Source organism: Eulemur rufifrons, chromosome 10 (assembly GCF_041146395.1).
Source record: "Eulemur rufifrons isolate Redbay chromosome 10, OSU_ERuf_1, whole genome shotgun sequence".
NCBI lineage: Eukaryota > Metazoa > Chordata > Mammalia > Primates > Lemuridae > Eulemur > Eulemur rufifrons.
In genome coordinates this window covers 34832811-34846241 of record NC_090992.1, presented here as the reverse complement: position 1 = coordinate 34846241, position 13431 = coordinate 34832811, and the positions used below count along the sequence as shown (strand labels likewise).

Genomic DNA, 13431 nt, shown 5'->3' with positions numbered 1-13431 from the left:
TGGGGCCCCGGCACACAGACAGGTCCCTGGCGGGGCACAGAGGGCGGGTGGCTGCTCTGCCCACCCCAGACACGCTGCACTTGCTGTGTGCCTGGCCCCGTTCTCAGTTCATCGTCTCAGTGACCACACGGGCTGGGGCCCCTGTTGTTGTCTCCACTTTACAGTGGGAGAAACTGAGGCTCAGAGACAGAGTGCCTTGCTGGGACATGCACCCAGGCCTGTCTGCCTGTCAGTCCACACCCTCCGATGTCTCTTCAGTTTCAGTCCCGGATCAACAGCCTCCCTTGGGTCCCATCCCCTGCCTTCCCCGCCACCCTGGAGAAAGGGCGAGCAAAGCCAGCCTTCGCTGCAGAGGCAGGGCAGCCTGGGCTCTGGACTCAGGGCAGGGTTTGAGTCCCAGGTCCAGGACTCTTGCCAGCTGTGTGACTTTGGGATCATCACTGCACCTCTCTGTGCTTCATCCCCTTTGTCTGCACAGTGAGGATGGGAATGCCTTTCCCGAGGAGGTAGAAGAGGTAGAAGTGAATCTCCCCGTCTGACCTTGGGCAGGTTGCTTACTCCCCTAAGCTTCTGTGCCCTTGAGCCCTCCTCCCTCCCTCCCTCGAGGCAGGGCCACATAGTGGGTCCAGCCCAGCCTCTGGAACAAGATTGCTGGGCTCAAACTCAGGCTCTGCCACTTAACACCTGTGTCACCCTGGGCAAGCTGCACACTCCCCTGTGTTCTGAGCCCTCACTTACAAAGTGGGGATGACAATAGTACGTACCACGTGCAGAGTGAATAAATGAGTGTATGTTAACTGCCTAGAACAGCCTGGCACACGGCAAGCACTGTGTGCTCGCTGTTATCATCACTGTCATCATTACTGTGATTCATTTGTCCAACATTTTCTGAGCCTGTCCTCTGTGCCAGGGGCCCCGTGCCAGACACGGGAAATGGATGAAAGGAGGGTCTGTTCTCTCTGAGTGGGGGGCAAGGAGGAGTGGTCAGGAAAAGGTTCATGCAGGAGATCTGCCCCCAATCCCAGGAGAACCAGAGGAGCGGGTGGTTGGTGTGTCAAGGATGTTTGGGCTGGGTGTTGACGGGTGGGTAGGAGTTGGGCAGATACCGTGTGTCTGGCCCTGTGCTCGGCACCCAGGATGCAGGTGCTTAGCGGCTCAGCCTCAGCCAGCACTGCCTGCACAGTGCGGCCGGAGCCCAGAGACTCACAGCAAAGACACGAGAGCTGGCTGTTGGCTCAGCTCTGGGCGCCCTCCTCCCAGCAGAGAGGCGCCTGCCCACCGGGAGCAAAGGGCAGGGAGCCATCACACCCCCGGAGACCATAGGACTGAGCAGAGCCTGCCACCGGCGCCGCCATTCACTCCCAGGGCCCTTACAGAGACTCCAGTCTTGCCCCAAGGGCAGGGGCTGGGCTTCATGTGAATTGCTGGCCCCAGCACAGGGCCCGGCACATGGGCATGTGACAGCAGGGGGCAGAAGGAGGAGCACTAGATTTGGAGTCTGGAGACCCCAGTTCAAGTCCTGACTGCCGCTTCCTTGCGGAGTGACCCTGGGCAGGTCACTTCCAGGGCCGGTGTCCTCACCTGTTACATGGACATGCCTCCCCCCGTTAGTGCTGGGGCTGTCGTGCGCGTGAGTGTGGGGGGCAGGCGAGGCCTGGGGGGAGGAAGCCCAGGGCTGGGCCCGCTGTGCTTGCCCAGCGCCAGGGCCACCGGGAACGGCCTTTATCTTGGGTTTCACACCATCGTGTCTCCCCATCCAGTTTGTGTGCGTGGAAAGCCTCGTGACAGCCGTGGTGGACATGTACCCCAAGGTCTTCCGGAGGGGCTACCGGCGGGAGCTGCTCATCCTGGCCTTGTCGGTTGTCTCCTATTTTCTGGGCCTCGTGATGTTAACAGAGGTGAGTGGCGTGGTCCATGCCGCACAAGGGTGAAGCAGGTGCTGGACGGCAACTCCCAGCTCTCAGGGTGACCAGCTGTGTGACCCTGGGCAGGTCTAGCACCTTCTCTGCCACTCAGGGTAGTTCTCTTCCTAGTGGGTCACTGTGAGAATCGAATAGAGGTTCTCATGACGCCCTTAGCGCGAGGTCTTCGTGTGCAAGTGCTCAGCTGACGGACACTCTGTTATTAACAGGGGGAACAGAACTCACTTTGTCTAGCAAGCATGAGTGCGTGCCTGCCAGCCCATCCCCAGGAGTAACTCCTGGGTGCAGGGGACAGTGTCACCACCAGCCCCTACCCTTGGTTCCCTATCATTGGTCTCACGTTCAAAGCAGGCTGTCCTGGGTGTCTCTGAGAACAGGCCTCCTTGATGATATCTGGCACCTTCGGCACTGTGTGTCCCAGCCTCACCCTCTGCGCGCCCCTGTTCCCTGGGAGCCCCAGATTAGGACTGTCTGATGAAGCCATGTGTCTCTACCCTCCGGCAGCCATCCTGTCAAATAAATACTTCCTCTAGTATCTTGGGAAGGTGAGATTAGGTATCTTTCTCCTCACATGCAGACAATTAATTTAAAAAGTTAAAAAAAAAAAAAATCCCAAAAACTGTTGCCTAGAGACGAGAAGAGGTTTGCAAGAAATGTGGAAAGAAATCAGGGAACTCAGAATCCATAAAAGCAGCAGCTGTGACACTGAGTTCAGCCTAGGGAGCATCTGGGCTGATGCCACCTTGTTGAACCCACTCGTCTCGCACTTCCCAGTTCCAGTGCCGCCGCCGCCTCCTGGAAGCCTCCTCTGCTTGCCTTCCTTCAGCCTTCCCCCCCCCACCCCCCCGCCAGCGCCTCATTCTCAGCTCCACCTGCGCCCCTCACCACTGCGATCCCTTACCTGCCATCCGCGTTCACCTGTCTCCCCGCCCAGGCCTCGCGGTCCATGAGAACAGGACTGGCCTTTGTTGGGCTTCGTGCCCTCAGAGCCAGCTCAGGGCCTGGCATGGGGTGGGTGCTCGGCACACAGTGCCTGGGATTGCCACTGCTCCTAGTCATTGTCACATTAATGAGAGGGATAATCAGCGCTGGAGCCAATGAATGGTGTGGTGTTTCCCAGCTTCCCCCTCACCTCTCCCCAGGCAGGGCCCTGGGTGCTGCCATGAGCAGGGCCTCATTAAGCGCTGGTTAATTATGCAAAGTAGAGTCTTTTGTCACATACAAATTGGAGGGTTAAACTGATGCCTTAAAGAGGCTAACAGGGCTGGGATACAAGAAGAGCAAGCGTTGGCACGGCAGGGGCATCACTGGCTCGGAGCGGGCAGGTGGGGAGCCTGCTGGTCCACCTGCCCTTGGCGCCCCCGGCTTGCAGAGTCTGGGATGCCCACCCTCCGCCTGAGGCCTTGGATCTGCCCAAGGGGCACCGCGTGGCCCCTGAGGGGCCATCAGGGAGCCGGCGCTGCAGCCACCCGAGACCGTTAGCAGACACTGGGCTTCACATGCCAACCTTCCACCTCCACGGAGGAATATCTGGGAGCAGTTGCACCAGGGAAGTTCAAATTGCCAAATGGGCCATGTCGCCTTGGCCTTCGTGGTAATTGCTGGCAGAAACTTCTCCCTCATTTATACACATTTAAATCTCAGCTCTAGGGGGAAAAATAGGGCACAAATTTTTTATCTGCCGCCAAGGCAGTGTGGCGGGTGGTTAAGAGTACGGCTCTGCAGCCAGACCACCTGGGGCATTCCTCAGCCCTTGGCTAGCTGGCTGGATGACCCGCAGAAGGTGCTGTCAACGCCCCGTGCCTCAGTTTCCCCATATGAACATTGAGGGTAACAATAGCACCTGCTTTGTAATTGCACTGTGAAGAACCGATTAGACTAAGGCAAGAGAAGCCGTTAGAACAGAGCCTGTGTTAGGAGTTTCTTTGTTCTTTTTTGATGTGTGATGTTCGTGGAGGAGAGCGATCGGGGGTGGGTCTTAGGTTTAACTCAGACAGGGGAGCCCAGAGCTCGCCACAGAGGTGCCTCAGACCTGCTCCTGACCCCGCAGGCCTGAATACCCACTGTCGCATCACAGACGGGAGGTCCACACCAGACGCCGCCCAGAGATCCGTTTTGTTTTAGCCCTCACTGAGTTTTTTTTTAACATGAAAAGTTGCCAACAATTAAAAGAAAGAAAAATTTCCCATGAGAATCTGGATTCCTGGTGTCTTCCAGAAAATCTGCAGGTCTGGCCTCAGAGTTGCATCCCCCAACAGCCATCGACCAGAGTTGTGTGGCCAAATGGGGCCAGCGCTCTCCAGTTGGCCACAGGCTTCACCGCTCCCTGGTGTCACACCGGCCCTTTTCCTCATTCGTATTCTCTGTCTGGCCCTGCGGGTGTGGAGATGTTCTCCCAGACCTCGCTGAAGAGATGAAGGGAGAAGCAAACAGTCCCGGGCCGTGGGGTCCGTGCACGCTAGGAGGCCCGGGGGTCTGTGGGAGCACAGAGGGGAAGCTTAATTCCAGGCATGTCCCATGGCAGAGCCACAGGAGGCTGTCCAGGACGAAGCCTCTGAACCCAACCCACTGTCCTGGCATTCAGACCCTCCTCCTGGTCCTTCCTAGCTCGTTACATTGTCATTCCCCTGTGCCTCACTGTACCCCCTAAGGACCCTCATTGTGATACAAAGATGATCTTGACAGATCCCAACTCTCCCCACGTCTTTAGCTGGACTTCCCTCCCTCCTCACCCAGACACCCGCCATCCCTCCTAGAGAACCTCCCGATAACCGCGGCCAGCTGAGCTCACACCTCCCAGGACTTCACCGAACGTCAGCATCTCAGATTTGTACCTGCAGATCCAGCCCACAGTGTTCCTTCACCCGCAGAGGCAGGCCACGCACCTCCTGTGTGCCACGTCCTGGGCCGGAAACTGGGACCCAGCTCTGGACAAGCCTCTCAGAGTTCTTACCCCTTGCAGCTCACACGCCATACAATCCAACTTACATTTCTCAGGGACCAACTGTGCGCCAGGCCCTGTGCAGAGGGCTGGAGACATAAAGAAGACCAGTTGTGTGGGGCCTTCTCAGTGGGAGCTCAGAGCTAATAGAGCAGCTTACAGGGGGGCACTTTTTTGAAAATTAAGAGTCCATAAAACTCGCTTTAGAGGCCCAAAGAGTGAGGCTGTCAAGGAGGGCTTGGTGGAGGAGGTGACATTTGATCTGAGCTTTGAAGGAGCTTACCTAGTGAAAGGGAACAGCATGTGCAAAGGCACAGAGGTGAGACTACCCCGTGGTCTGTCCAGGAGGGAGCATCTCAAGGGTGGCTGTGGGAGCGTCGGTGAGGCCAGGAAGGATGGCAGTGACCCTGCCTGGCAGGCTGGAGGGAGCCCAAGGGTCACTTTCAACTATAGGGTGACATGGTTGCATTTGCACGTTCAGAGAAAGGTTCCTCTAGAAGATGGCAAGTGAGAGGATAGGAGGGGGGAGGCTATGGAGGGAGGATGGGGGGGAGAGGATAGGAGGGGGGAGGCTGGGGCCAGGCGGAGGCTGTTGTAGCCAGCTGGGGAGAGGTGCTGAGCGTCCCCACCTCGAGTCTCAGATTTTCTGGGTCGTCTCCGGCCCTGGGGAGTGGGGAAGTGAGGGCTGAGATGAGACAAACCATCCACAATTCTAGCAGCCCCCAGAGGACAGGGTCTTAGGGGGTGGCCAGGTGGGAGGGTGCAATGTCCAGACCAGGGGGACGCAGGCTCCGGGCTGACGGTTGCTGCAGCGCGAGGGGCCCTCCCCAGGCCGGCCGGCCGACCCCGCTGTCCCGTGTGGCCACATACCTGTCCTGCCACCTGCAGGGTGGCATGTACATCTTCCAGCTCTTTGACTCCTACGCCGCCAGTGGGATGTGCCTTCTCTTTGTGGCCATCTTCGAGTGTGTCTGCATCGGCTGGGTGTACGGTGAGTAGGGCCCGGGCCCCTCCATGCCCCGCTGCCCGCCTGGTGCCCAGGAGCAGGCATCCAGGGCTTTGGGGGGCTCTGGTTCTCGGGGGCTTCTCTTTGTCTGTGTTGGCCTCCTCCTCCTCCTCTTCAAGGACTCCTTGGCTCTGCCACTGTCGGGAGGCCCATGGCACAGGGGGTGCTCGGGGCTTGGGCAATGTGACCTCGGGCTCTGGCGCCTGGCCCCAACAGACACCACCCCCTCGTCCGCCAGTCCCCAACCCGAACAGGTGGCTGAGGCTTGCTGGGCTAGGTGCGGGTGCTCCTGCCTGGAGTACAGCCCGGGAACAGCCCTGCGGGCCACTCTGCTCTAGGCAGCCTGCCAGGCCCCTGCCCTGCGAGCCACCCCCCCTCCCTCTCCCCAGGGGTCTCCCAGACTCTCCTCCTCATCTGGGCCCAACTGCCCGAGGCCGAGGCCGGGAGCGCCCTCCCCAGTGTGGGGCCAGACTCCCTCCTACTGCATTTTACCCCGAAACCTCACATACGTAACGACGGTCCATGCCACCATTTGTCTGTCCCCAGCTGGGGGAAGCAAACACTCTTAGCCCTTCCCCTGGGTCACGTCAGAAATTCCCTGGGCCGTGGGTGCGACCTTCTGATTTATTCTGCACAGGAAGCAACCGGTTCTATGATAACATCGAAGACATGATTGGCTACCGGCCACTGTCACTCATTAAGTGGTGCTGGAAGGTCGTGACCCCCGGGATCTGCGCGGTAAGGACCCCACAGGAGCCCCCTCCAGCCATCCACCCGCCACTTTTCCACTCCGCAGCCCCCAGCCCTGCGGAGGCTGATGTCCCCGTGGGTCCTGGCAAAGCTAGAGCCGTGGGGACAGGCCCTGGGCCTAACGAGGGCAGAGCCTTCCTGGAATCCCAGCCCTGCCGCTTGCTCTGTGACCACAGCAAGTCGCTGCCCTCAGGGCCTCGGATTCTGTGAGCACAAACCGGTCGCCGGCCCCACCGGCTGGGATTCTGTGAGCAGGAAGGTCTTGCTTCGCTGTTAGCTGCGAGGGCAGCAGAGTGAGGGGGACATCGGGGTACACATTCTGTCCCTGAGACCAGACCGCAGGGGAGCCTTTGAGAGCAGATGTTTAATTAGAGAAAAAAAAAAAACAACAAAACAGCCCATTGCTCTTTACCCACTTCTGGGCCCTTGAAGTGTCTCAGAGCTTCTTCACAGACCACCGCGGATCTGAGAGGCGGCCCTGAAGCCAGCCCCAAGTAGTAACTAGGAAAATACGAACATTCGTAGCGGGCAGAGGGGGAAGAAGAGGCTCCTGGGGGTGCGGTGGGGGGACGGGAGGCACCCCATTCTATGGTAACAGCGAAGATAAGGTTGGCTACCCGCCATTGTCGCTGGGTTCCAGGACCCCAGGAGTCTGGGGCCCGGGGTCAGCTCCCTGGGTGTCTGGAGCTGTGGTCCCGGGCCAGGGGCTCGCCTCTCTAAGGCTGTCAGACGGGGTGACCTTCTCCCCTGCTGGCCTCCCGCAGCCCCGAGCCTGGACACTGCGCCCGTCCCCAGGGACCTCTGTTCCATCTCTCCACAGGGCATCTTCATCTTCTTCCTGGTCAAGTACAAGCCGCTCAAGTACAACAACGTGTACACCTACCCGGCCTGGGGCTACGGCATCGGCTGGCTCATGGCCCTGTCCTCCATGCTCTGCATCCCGCTCTGGATCTTCCTCCAGCTGTGGAAGACGGAGGGGACGCTGCCCGAGGTGAGCCAGCCAGGAGGACGGGCCAGCTCTGCCTGGGAGGGCCGGCGGGTGTGGGCGCGTCCCAGCTCTCCGCTCCCTCATCTGAACAACCAGCGCCATGAAAAGGTGCCCCCACCTGCCTCGCAGGGCAGCTGTGGCAGGCCCCTCCCGGGGGCATTCATCACCGTGGTTGTGTTGTAGGTGTCTCCGTGTGGCCTTGGGGTTGAATTTCTAGGAGCTCAGCCTCAGTTTCCCTGCCTGTAAAATGGAATAACAGCAGTACCTAAGTTTTAGAGGTTGTGAGAACTCAGCGAGTTCATGTAGGGAAAGCACTTCCACCACGCGCTGGCCCAGAGGGTGCCAAGCATCAGCCCTTGCTGTTCCGCTAATCCTGGTCATCCGACATGTGGGAGCACCCATCCTGTGTCGTCGCCATGACAGGCTCTCGACCTGCTGTGCCTTCTGTAGTCCTCACAGCAAACCAGGCTAATAGGCATCATTTTCTGCATTTAACTGGTGAGGGAAACTGAGGCTCAGAAAAATGAAGTCACTTGCCAAAGATCGATCATACAGCCAAAAGTTAGCAGACCAAGTTTTTAAAAATAATTTGATCAAAGTTTGTTTTAGATAATGTAAAATTTGCCCATTTCAGGAGTACAACTAAATAATTTTTTGTAATTTTCCACATAGTGTGATCATCACCATAAGTCGGTTTTAGAATAGTGTTATCTCCCCAGTAAGATCCCTGGAGCCCAGGGAATAGTTAACCCCTGTTCCCATCCCAGACAACTACTGATCTCTCTGTTGCTGTGGATTCGCCTGTCCTAGACATCTGGACGTTTCACACCAATGGACTCGTGCAGGGTGTGGTCTCCTGTGGCGGAGTGACCGCCAACCCAAGCCCGCCTCACTGTGGGGCGCACACTCTCTGTCTGACCTCCGGGGGTCAGATGGCTTGAGGGGCTTTCAGCGGAGTGTTTGCTGTGTGCCACTGTTCTAAGCAGCTTACAAATACTGAGTCATTTAATCCTCGTAGCAATCTTGTGAGGTGGAGACTCTCTTTGTCTCCACAGATGAGGAAACTGAAGCACAGAGAAGTGAAGCAACTTGCTCAAGGGCACACAGCCTCTGAATAGTAAAGCAGAGACTCTGGAGTCTGTGGTCTTGTCCCTGGAGCCTTGCTGCCTCAGCTTCCTCTGCTGGACTGGCTGCACTCCTCTGTGGGGCCTCACCTCAGGGATTGCAGGAGTTGACCTTGGCCTCCCAGGCCAAGGCCAGAGGGAGATGGGGGGGGGTCTGCACAGAGCCTGAATGCAAGTTCCAGCCCAGAGTCAGCTGCACCCAGCCCCCTGCCCACCCCCACCGAGGGGCCTGGCTCTGGAAGAGCCGTGCATCAGGCCAGAAGGAGCAAGCCAGGAGGGAAGGTCCCTTCCTCCCTGCTCGTGCCCCAGGGCAAGTCAGGCTCCCTGGTGCCCGTAGGGAGTTTGGCCAAGGGCGGCCAGTTGGTTCTGATCCCAGCCACACATGCCCAGAGGGGAGCTGACCGGTGGCATTTAAACCTCCACCACTGGAAGGCCCCTGTCTGAACTTCCAGGTGGCTTTTTGGTGTTCAGAAATGCCTGGTGTCTCCTGGTAAATCCAGGAGATAATCTCAGACCTGGTGTGGGAGGGAGGGGAGGGACTATTTTCCTAGGTCCCCTCCATGTCCCTAAGCGCACGCCTGCTGACTCTGACAGCAGGGCTTCTGAAAGGGAGCGAGTTCTTTGGAGGGGTCGGCCCAGTTTCCAGGCCTTCCTTCCCAAAAGCCCTTGCGCGGGTTTGTTCCGCTCCCTGAGCCTCAGCTCCCACGAGGTTCTGCTGACGGACAGGAGAGATCTGGAGGGAGGCAGGGTTGTGCTGGGGACGCATCGTACCAACAGGGATGACATGTCAGTGTTGTGCTAAGTCTGCTAATCTGAGCCTCATGAGACCCTGGAGGGCGGGTACCATTACTGTCCCCCTTTTACAGATGAGGAGACAGAGGCACAGAGGGTCAAGCTTCTGGCCCGTGCTGGGTGGTGGGGCTGGGACACAAACCCCGCCCGGTGCCTGGCTCCAGAGCCCGTGCTCCGGCCCCCGGTCTGCACTGCTCCTGGCACGGTGCCGGGCTGCAGGAGGTGCCTATTAATCAGCACAGGTGACTCCACTCATTAATCCTACGAGGATTAGGATTCAATCAGTGTAGGTTCAGCCCTTAGGCATGGCAGCATCCGAGAGAGAAAACAGAACTTGATCATGAGCAATGAGCCACCCCAAAGTCTTTGCAGCCCCCCTTGGGAAAGGCTTTATGGCCAGAGAGGGTCTCCCAAATCCTGGCCCGGTCTTCTCCTGGGGGTCCTGGGGAGTACAGAGGAAGCTGCGCTGCGGGGGCCCCGTGTGGTCTGAGAGGCAGGGCGGAGGCGGCAGGAGTCTCGGAGTGGGGCCGGCAGCCCTGCCCGGCGCGGAGCGGGTGCTTTGCAAGGCGGCCTGAGGCCGGGCACGCTGGGTTTGGCGTTCACGGTCCTGCCCTCGGGCACAGCGCGGAGCGCACCACACCTGCCACACACTGCCCTGGCACGATGGCACCCTTTTGTGGAAAATGCACCCATTTATCCCGCAGTGGCCCTGCAGACGGCCCTAGAGGTGCCTCACCACTCGCCTCACAGCAGCCCTGCCAGGCAGGCCCTGTGGTCCCACTTCACAGATGAGGACAGTGCAGTGAGTGGCCAAGCAGTGACCCTAACCCCAGCTTCGCGGTGTTCGGCAGAGGGAAGGGGACGCAGCCGTGCATGGCCTGATGACAGCTCTGGGTCCCGGCGCCTTCCGCAGGCCAGGTGCCGGGTTAGGTACTTCCACATGTCGTCTCCGACTCCTCGCCTAACACCGGGAGCGGGACCCGCACTGTCCCAACTTCAGAGGACGAAACTGAGGCCCAGGGAGGCCATTCATCGGGGCGGGGCTGTAAGTGGCAGGGCTGGGGCCCCGACCTCCGTCTGACGACCCCGCAGCACCAAGGCCTCCCCCTCGTGCAGGTGGGAGAGGCCGGGGCCGACCCCGGCACCCTGGCAGCCAATCTCAGACGGCTCTTCTCCCCTCCAACCATCCAGAAATTCCGGAAGTTGACGATCCCCAGCGCTGACCTGAAAATGCGGGGCAAGCTTGGGACAGGCCCACGGACCGTGACGGTTAATGACTGTGACGCCAAACTCAAGGGCGACGGGGCCATCGCCACCATCACAGAGAAGGAGACGCACTTCTGAGCCGCGCCTGCCACCGGGTCCCCTCCTTCCCCCGAGTGTAAATGAATACCTGAGACACGTGCTTCTCCTAATGGTAGGGCTTGCTCCTTTGCACATGATTTATTAACACGTTAATTTGCAGGTGGCCACCGTACACTCTGGTTTCAAGTCACATTCCTCTCCTCGCCCCTGTCATCGTGGAAGTAACCACTGCGAAGAGATAATACTGTACAGCAAATAGCGAAATTTTCTCGTCCTAGGGCAGTTTTAATCAATGTTTTCTAGGGGTTAGGAAAAAGTGTATAATATTGTAAAACTTTTATACTTGGGTTGCGGGGCAGGTGGGGTGGGGAGCGGTGCCTGTCCTCCTCTGTCAGCCTTTGAACCAAGCATCCCGCGTCCCTGTCTCCGACCGTGGGCAGCCACCCCTCCTCCCTGCCCCCAGGAGAGCTCGTCCTAAACCTTCCCTTTCCCAAGGGCAGTGGGTTTGCAGACAGCAAGGTCAAGGCTGCGGGCAGAGAAGAAAGGTCCCATCAGACTCAGGGCTCCTGGGTTGAAGTCCCCCTGTGCCCCACCCCCGCCACCCTGATCCCACTAAGTGACCTGGGGCACTCACTCCCTTCCCTTCCCCTCTCTGTGCCTCAGTTTCTCTAAGTCCCAAATTGGGGAGGGGCTGGATTGGGTGTTCCCATAGGGACTCTCTTTGCATGCCTTGCTGGCTCCAGGACCTGCCTTTGATCTTGGCCTCTTTTGGAGATTTGCAGGCAATAATCTCAGCCCTCCCCACTCCCCTCCCCACCTGCTTATTTAAAATCAAGATTATCATGGAAATGAAATGGGAAGGATGTGTGTTCTCCCCTAAAGCCCTAGTGTTATCTCATCCGGGAGCAGCCCTGCTCTCTGGTGCCCAGTGGGTCCTCAGCCCCCATGGCCTGGCCTGCCCTCCTCCCGCTCCTCTGCTCTCACCCCCAGTTCTCTCTCCCCGCCCTCAGCAGGGCTGGCGTCTGGGCCAGGAGGCACCGTCTACTCTTGCAGCTGCCTGACCAGGATCTATGTCTTAGTCCCTTCCTCCCGGGAGCTACAGTGGAGCCTGACACCTGGTGTCCTCCCCAGGCCTTTCCCTGTCCCTGGCCACCTCTTCTCCCTCCTGCTGTCCCTCCCCACCCCCACCATCCTGCCCCTCAGATCTTTCCCCATCCCCCCTGCCTCTGTCGCCAGGGGACTGAGGAGCGCCTGCTCTTGCTGGAGGGAGAACGGGGCATCCGGAGTCTGCAGGGGGCTGGTCGACACCTCCCACCTGGCGCGGACTCTTTGGCCCATACCGCTCTGCTTTTCCAACTGGCCCTTCCGTCAGCCTCTGCCTTGGTGTCTGCGCTCTTAGGGGCGGGGAAGGTGCACGCTTTTTCCTTCTCCTGTATGTTCCCGATTTGATCTGGTGGAAATGTGAGCTTCTTGCAGACCCAGGCAGGGGACCCATGTGGTTTTTTCACCCACAAGTTTCCAAACTCCCAGTGTCTCTGCTCCGGCCAGCCCCCCTCTGAAGTCCAAGTTTGCTAAAAGGGATGCCCAGTGCCCCTCTGGGCAGGGAGGGACACCAGGTCTAGCCGCCCCCGGCCCTGTGCACACAGCTCAGGCCTGCCTGGCTTCGACAGACAGACCCCCGTCTCCCTCTCGGCTCCCTGAGCTGTGTGGCCCGAGCTGGGTGCCCTGCACGGGTGGTCCTCACCTGCTCCCCTGCAGCGAGTCCCTGGAGGAAGCCTGCCCGCCGCCGCCGCCGCCCAGTCTCCACCAGCAGCTCCTTCCGAGGCACAGACCCCTGCGCCGGGCAACAGTCACGCGGCATTTAACACCTGACTCGCCTACGCGACTCGCGGGCAGGGCGGAGGGCTGACTGTTGTTTTCTGGTTTTTGTAATTTCCTACTAGTGTTTGCGTAACTCTGGGGGTGGGGGGGGCACCGTGGGGCAGGGGACACATCATTGTGGTGACTTTTTTGATATCCATTAGAAACAATACATCCTTTCTGAGATATTTACGATATTATTAAAAAATGAAAAAGGTTATGGGTATTCAAAGGGCACACGATTGTCTGCTTACTCATTTTTAAAAATTAAAGAAATGAACAAACTATAGTGTGGCTGTCCCCAGCAGGGTGCTGTTCACTGGATTTTTCTCTTTCTGGTTTTTGTTACCTCCGTGATACGCCTGCAAAACCGTCTGAGTTCCACGCTTGGAGGCTGCAGCCTCAACTCAGTACGGCCAGTTGGAACCAAAGTAAAAGCAGGGGTGTTTCAGGAGCCCAGGCTTCCTCCTGTTCCTGCGTCCACCCCTCGCCTGGTCTGCCAGGTGCTTCACTAAAGTGATCTCTAATCCTCACAACAACTGGTAAAGTAGATACTTGCCCACGTTACGTATGTATTGCTTTGTTTATTTCTTACTTCCCCTCATTGGGACACAGAGAAGTCAAGCAATTTGCCCACAGTTACACAGCTAGTCAATAACAGGACAGAAAAAGAACACAAATCTGTCTCACCCCAGGCCCCGTGTCTCGATCACTGTGCCTTACTGCTTCTCACGCTGCAAGGC

General features: G+C 58.4%; 1 protein-coding gene across 2 annotated transcripts in view; it reads left to right on the top strand.

Moving 5' to 3' along the window:
- The window catches only part of SLC6A11 (solute carrier family 6 member 11), a 117073-nt gene extending 104110 nt beyond the window's left edge, over window positions 1-12963 (top strand). For both annotated transcript variants that reach the window (XM_069483977.1, XM_069483975.1), the window contains 5 exons: window positions 1761-1898; window positions 5752-5854; window positions 6507-6607; window positions 7440-7610; window positions 10715-12963. In XM_069483977.1, the coding sequence (XP_069340078.1) occupies window positions 1761-1898; window positions 5752-5854; window positions 6507-6607; window positions 7440-7610; window positions 10715-10867 (666 nt within the window). In that variant the 3' untranslated portion in view covers window positions 10868-12963. The remainder of the gene's footprint in view (window positions 1-1760; window positions 1899-5751; window positions 5855-6506; window positions 6608-7439; window positions 7611-10714) is intronic.
- The last annotated feature ends 468 nt before the right edge of the window (window positions 12964-13431 follow it).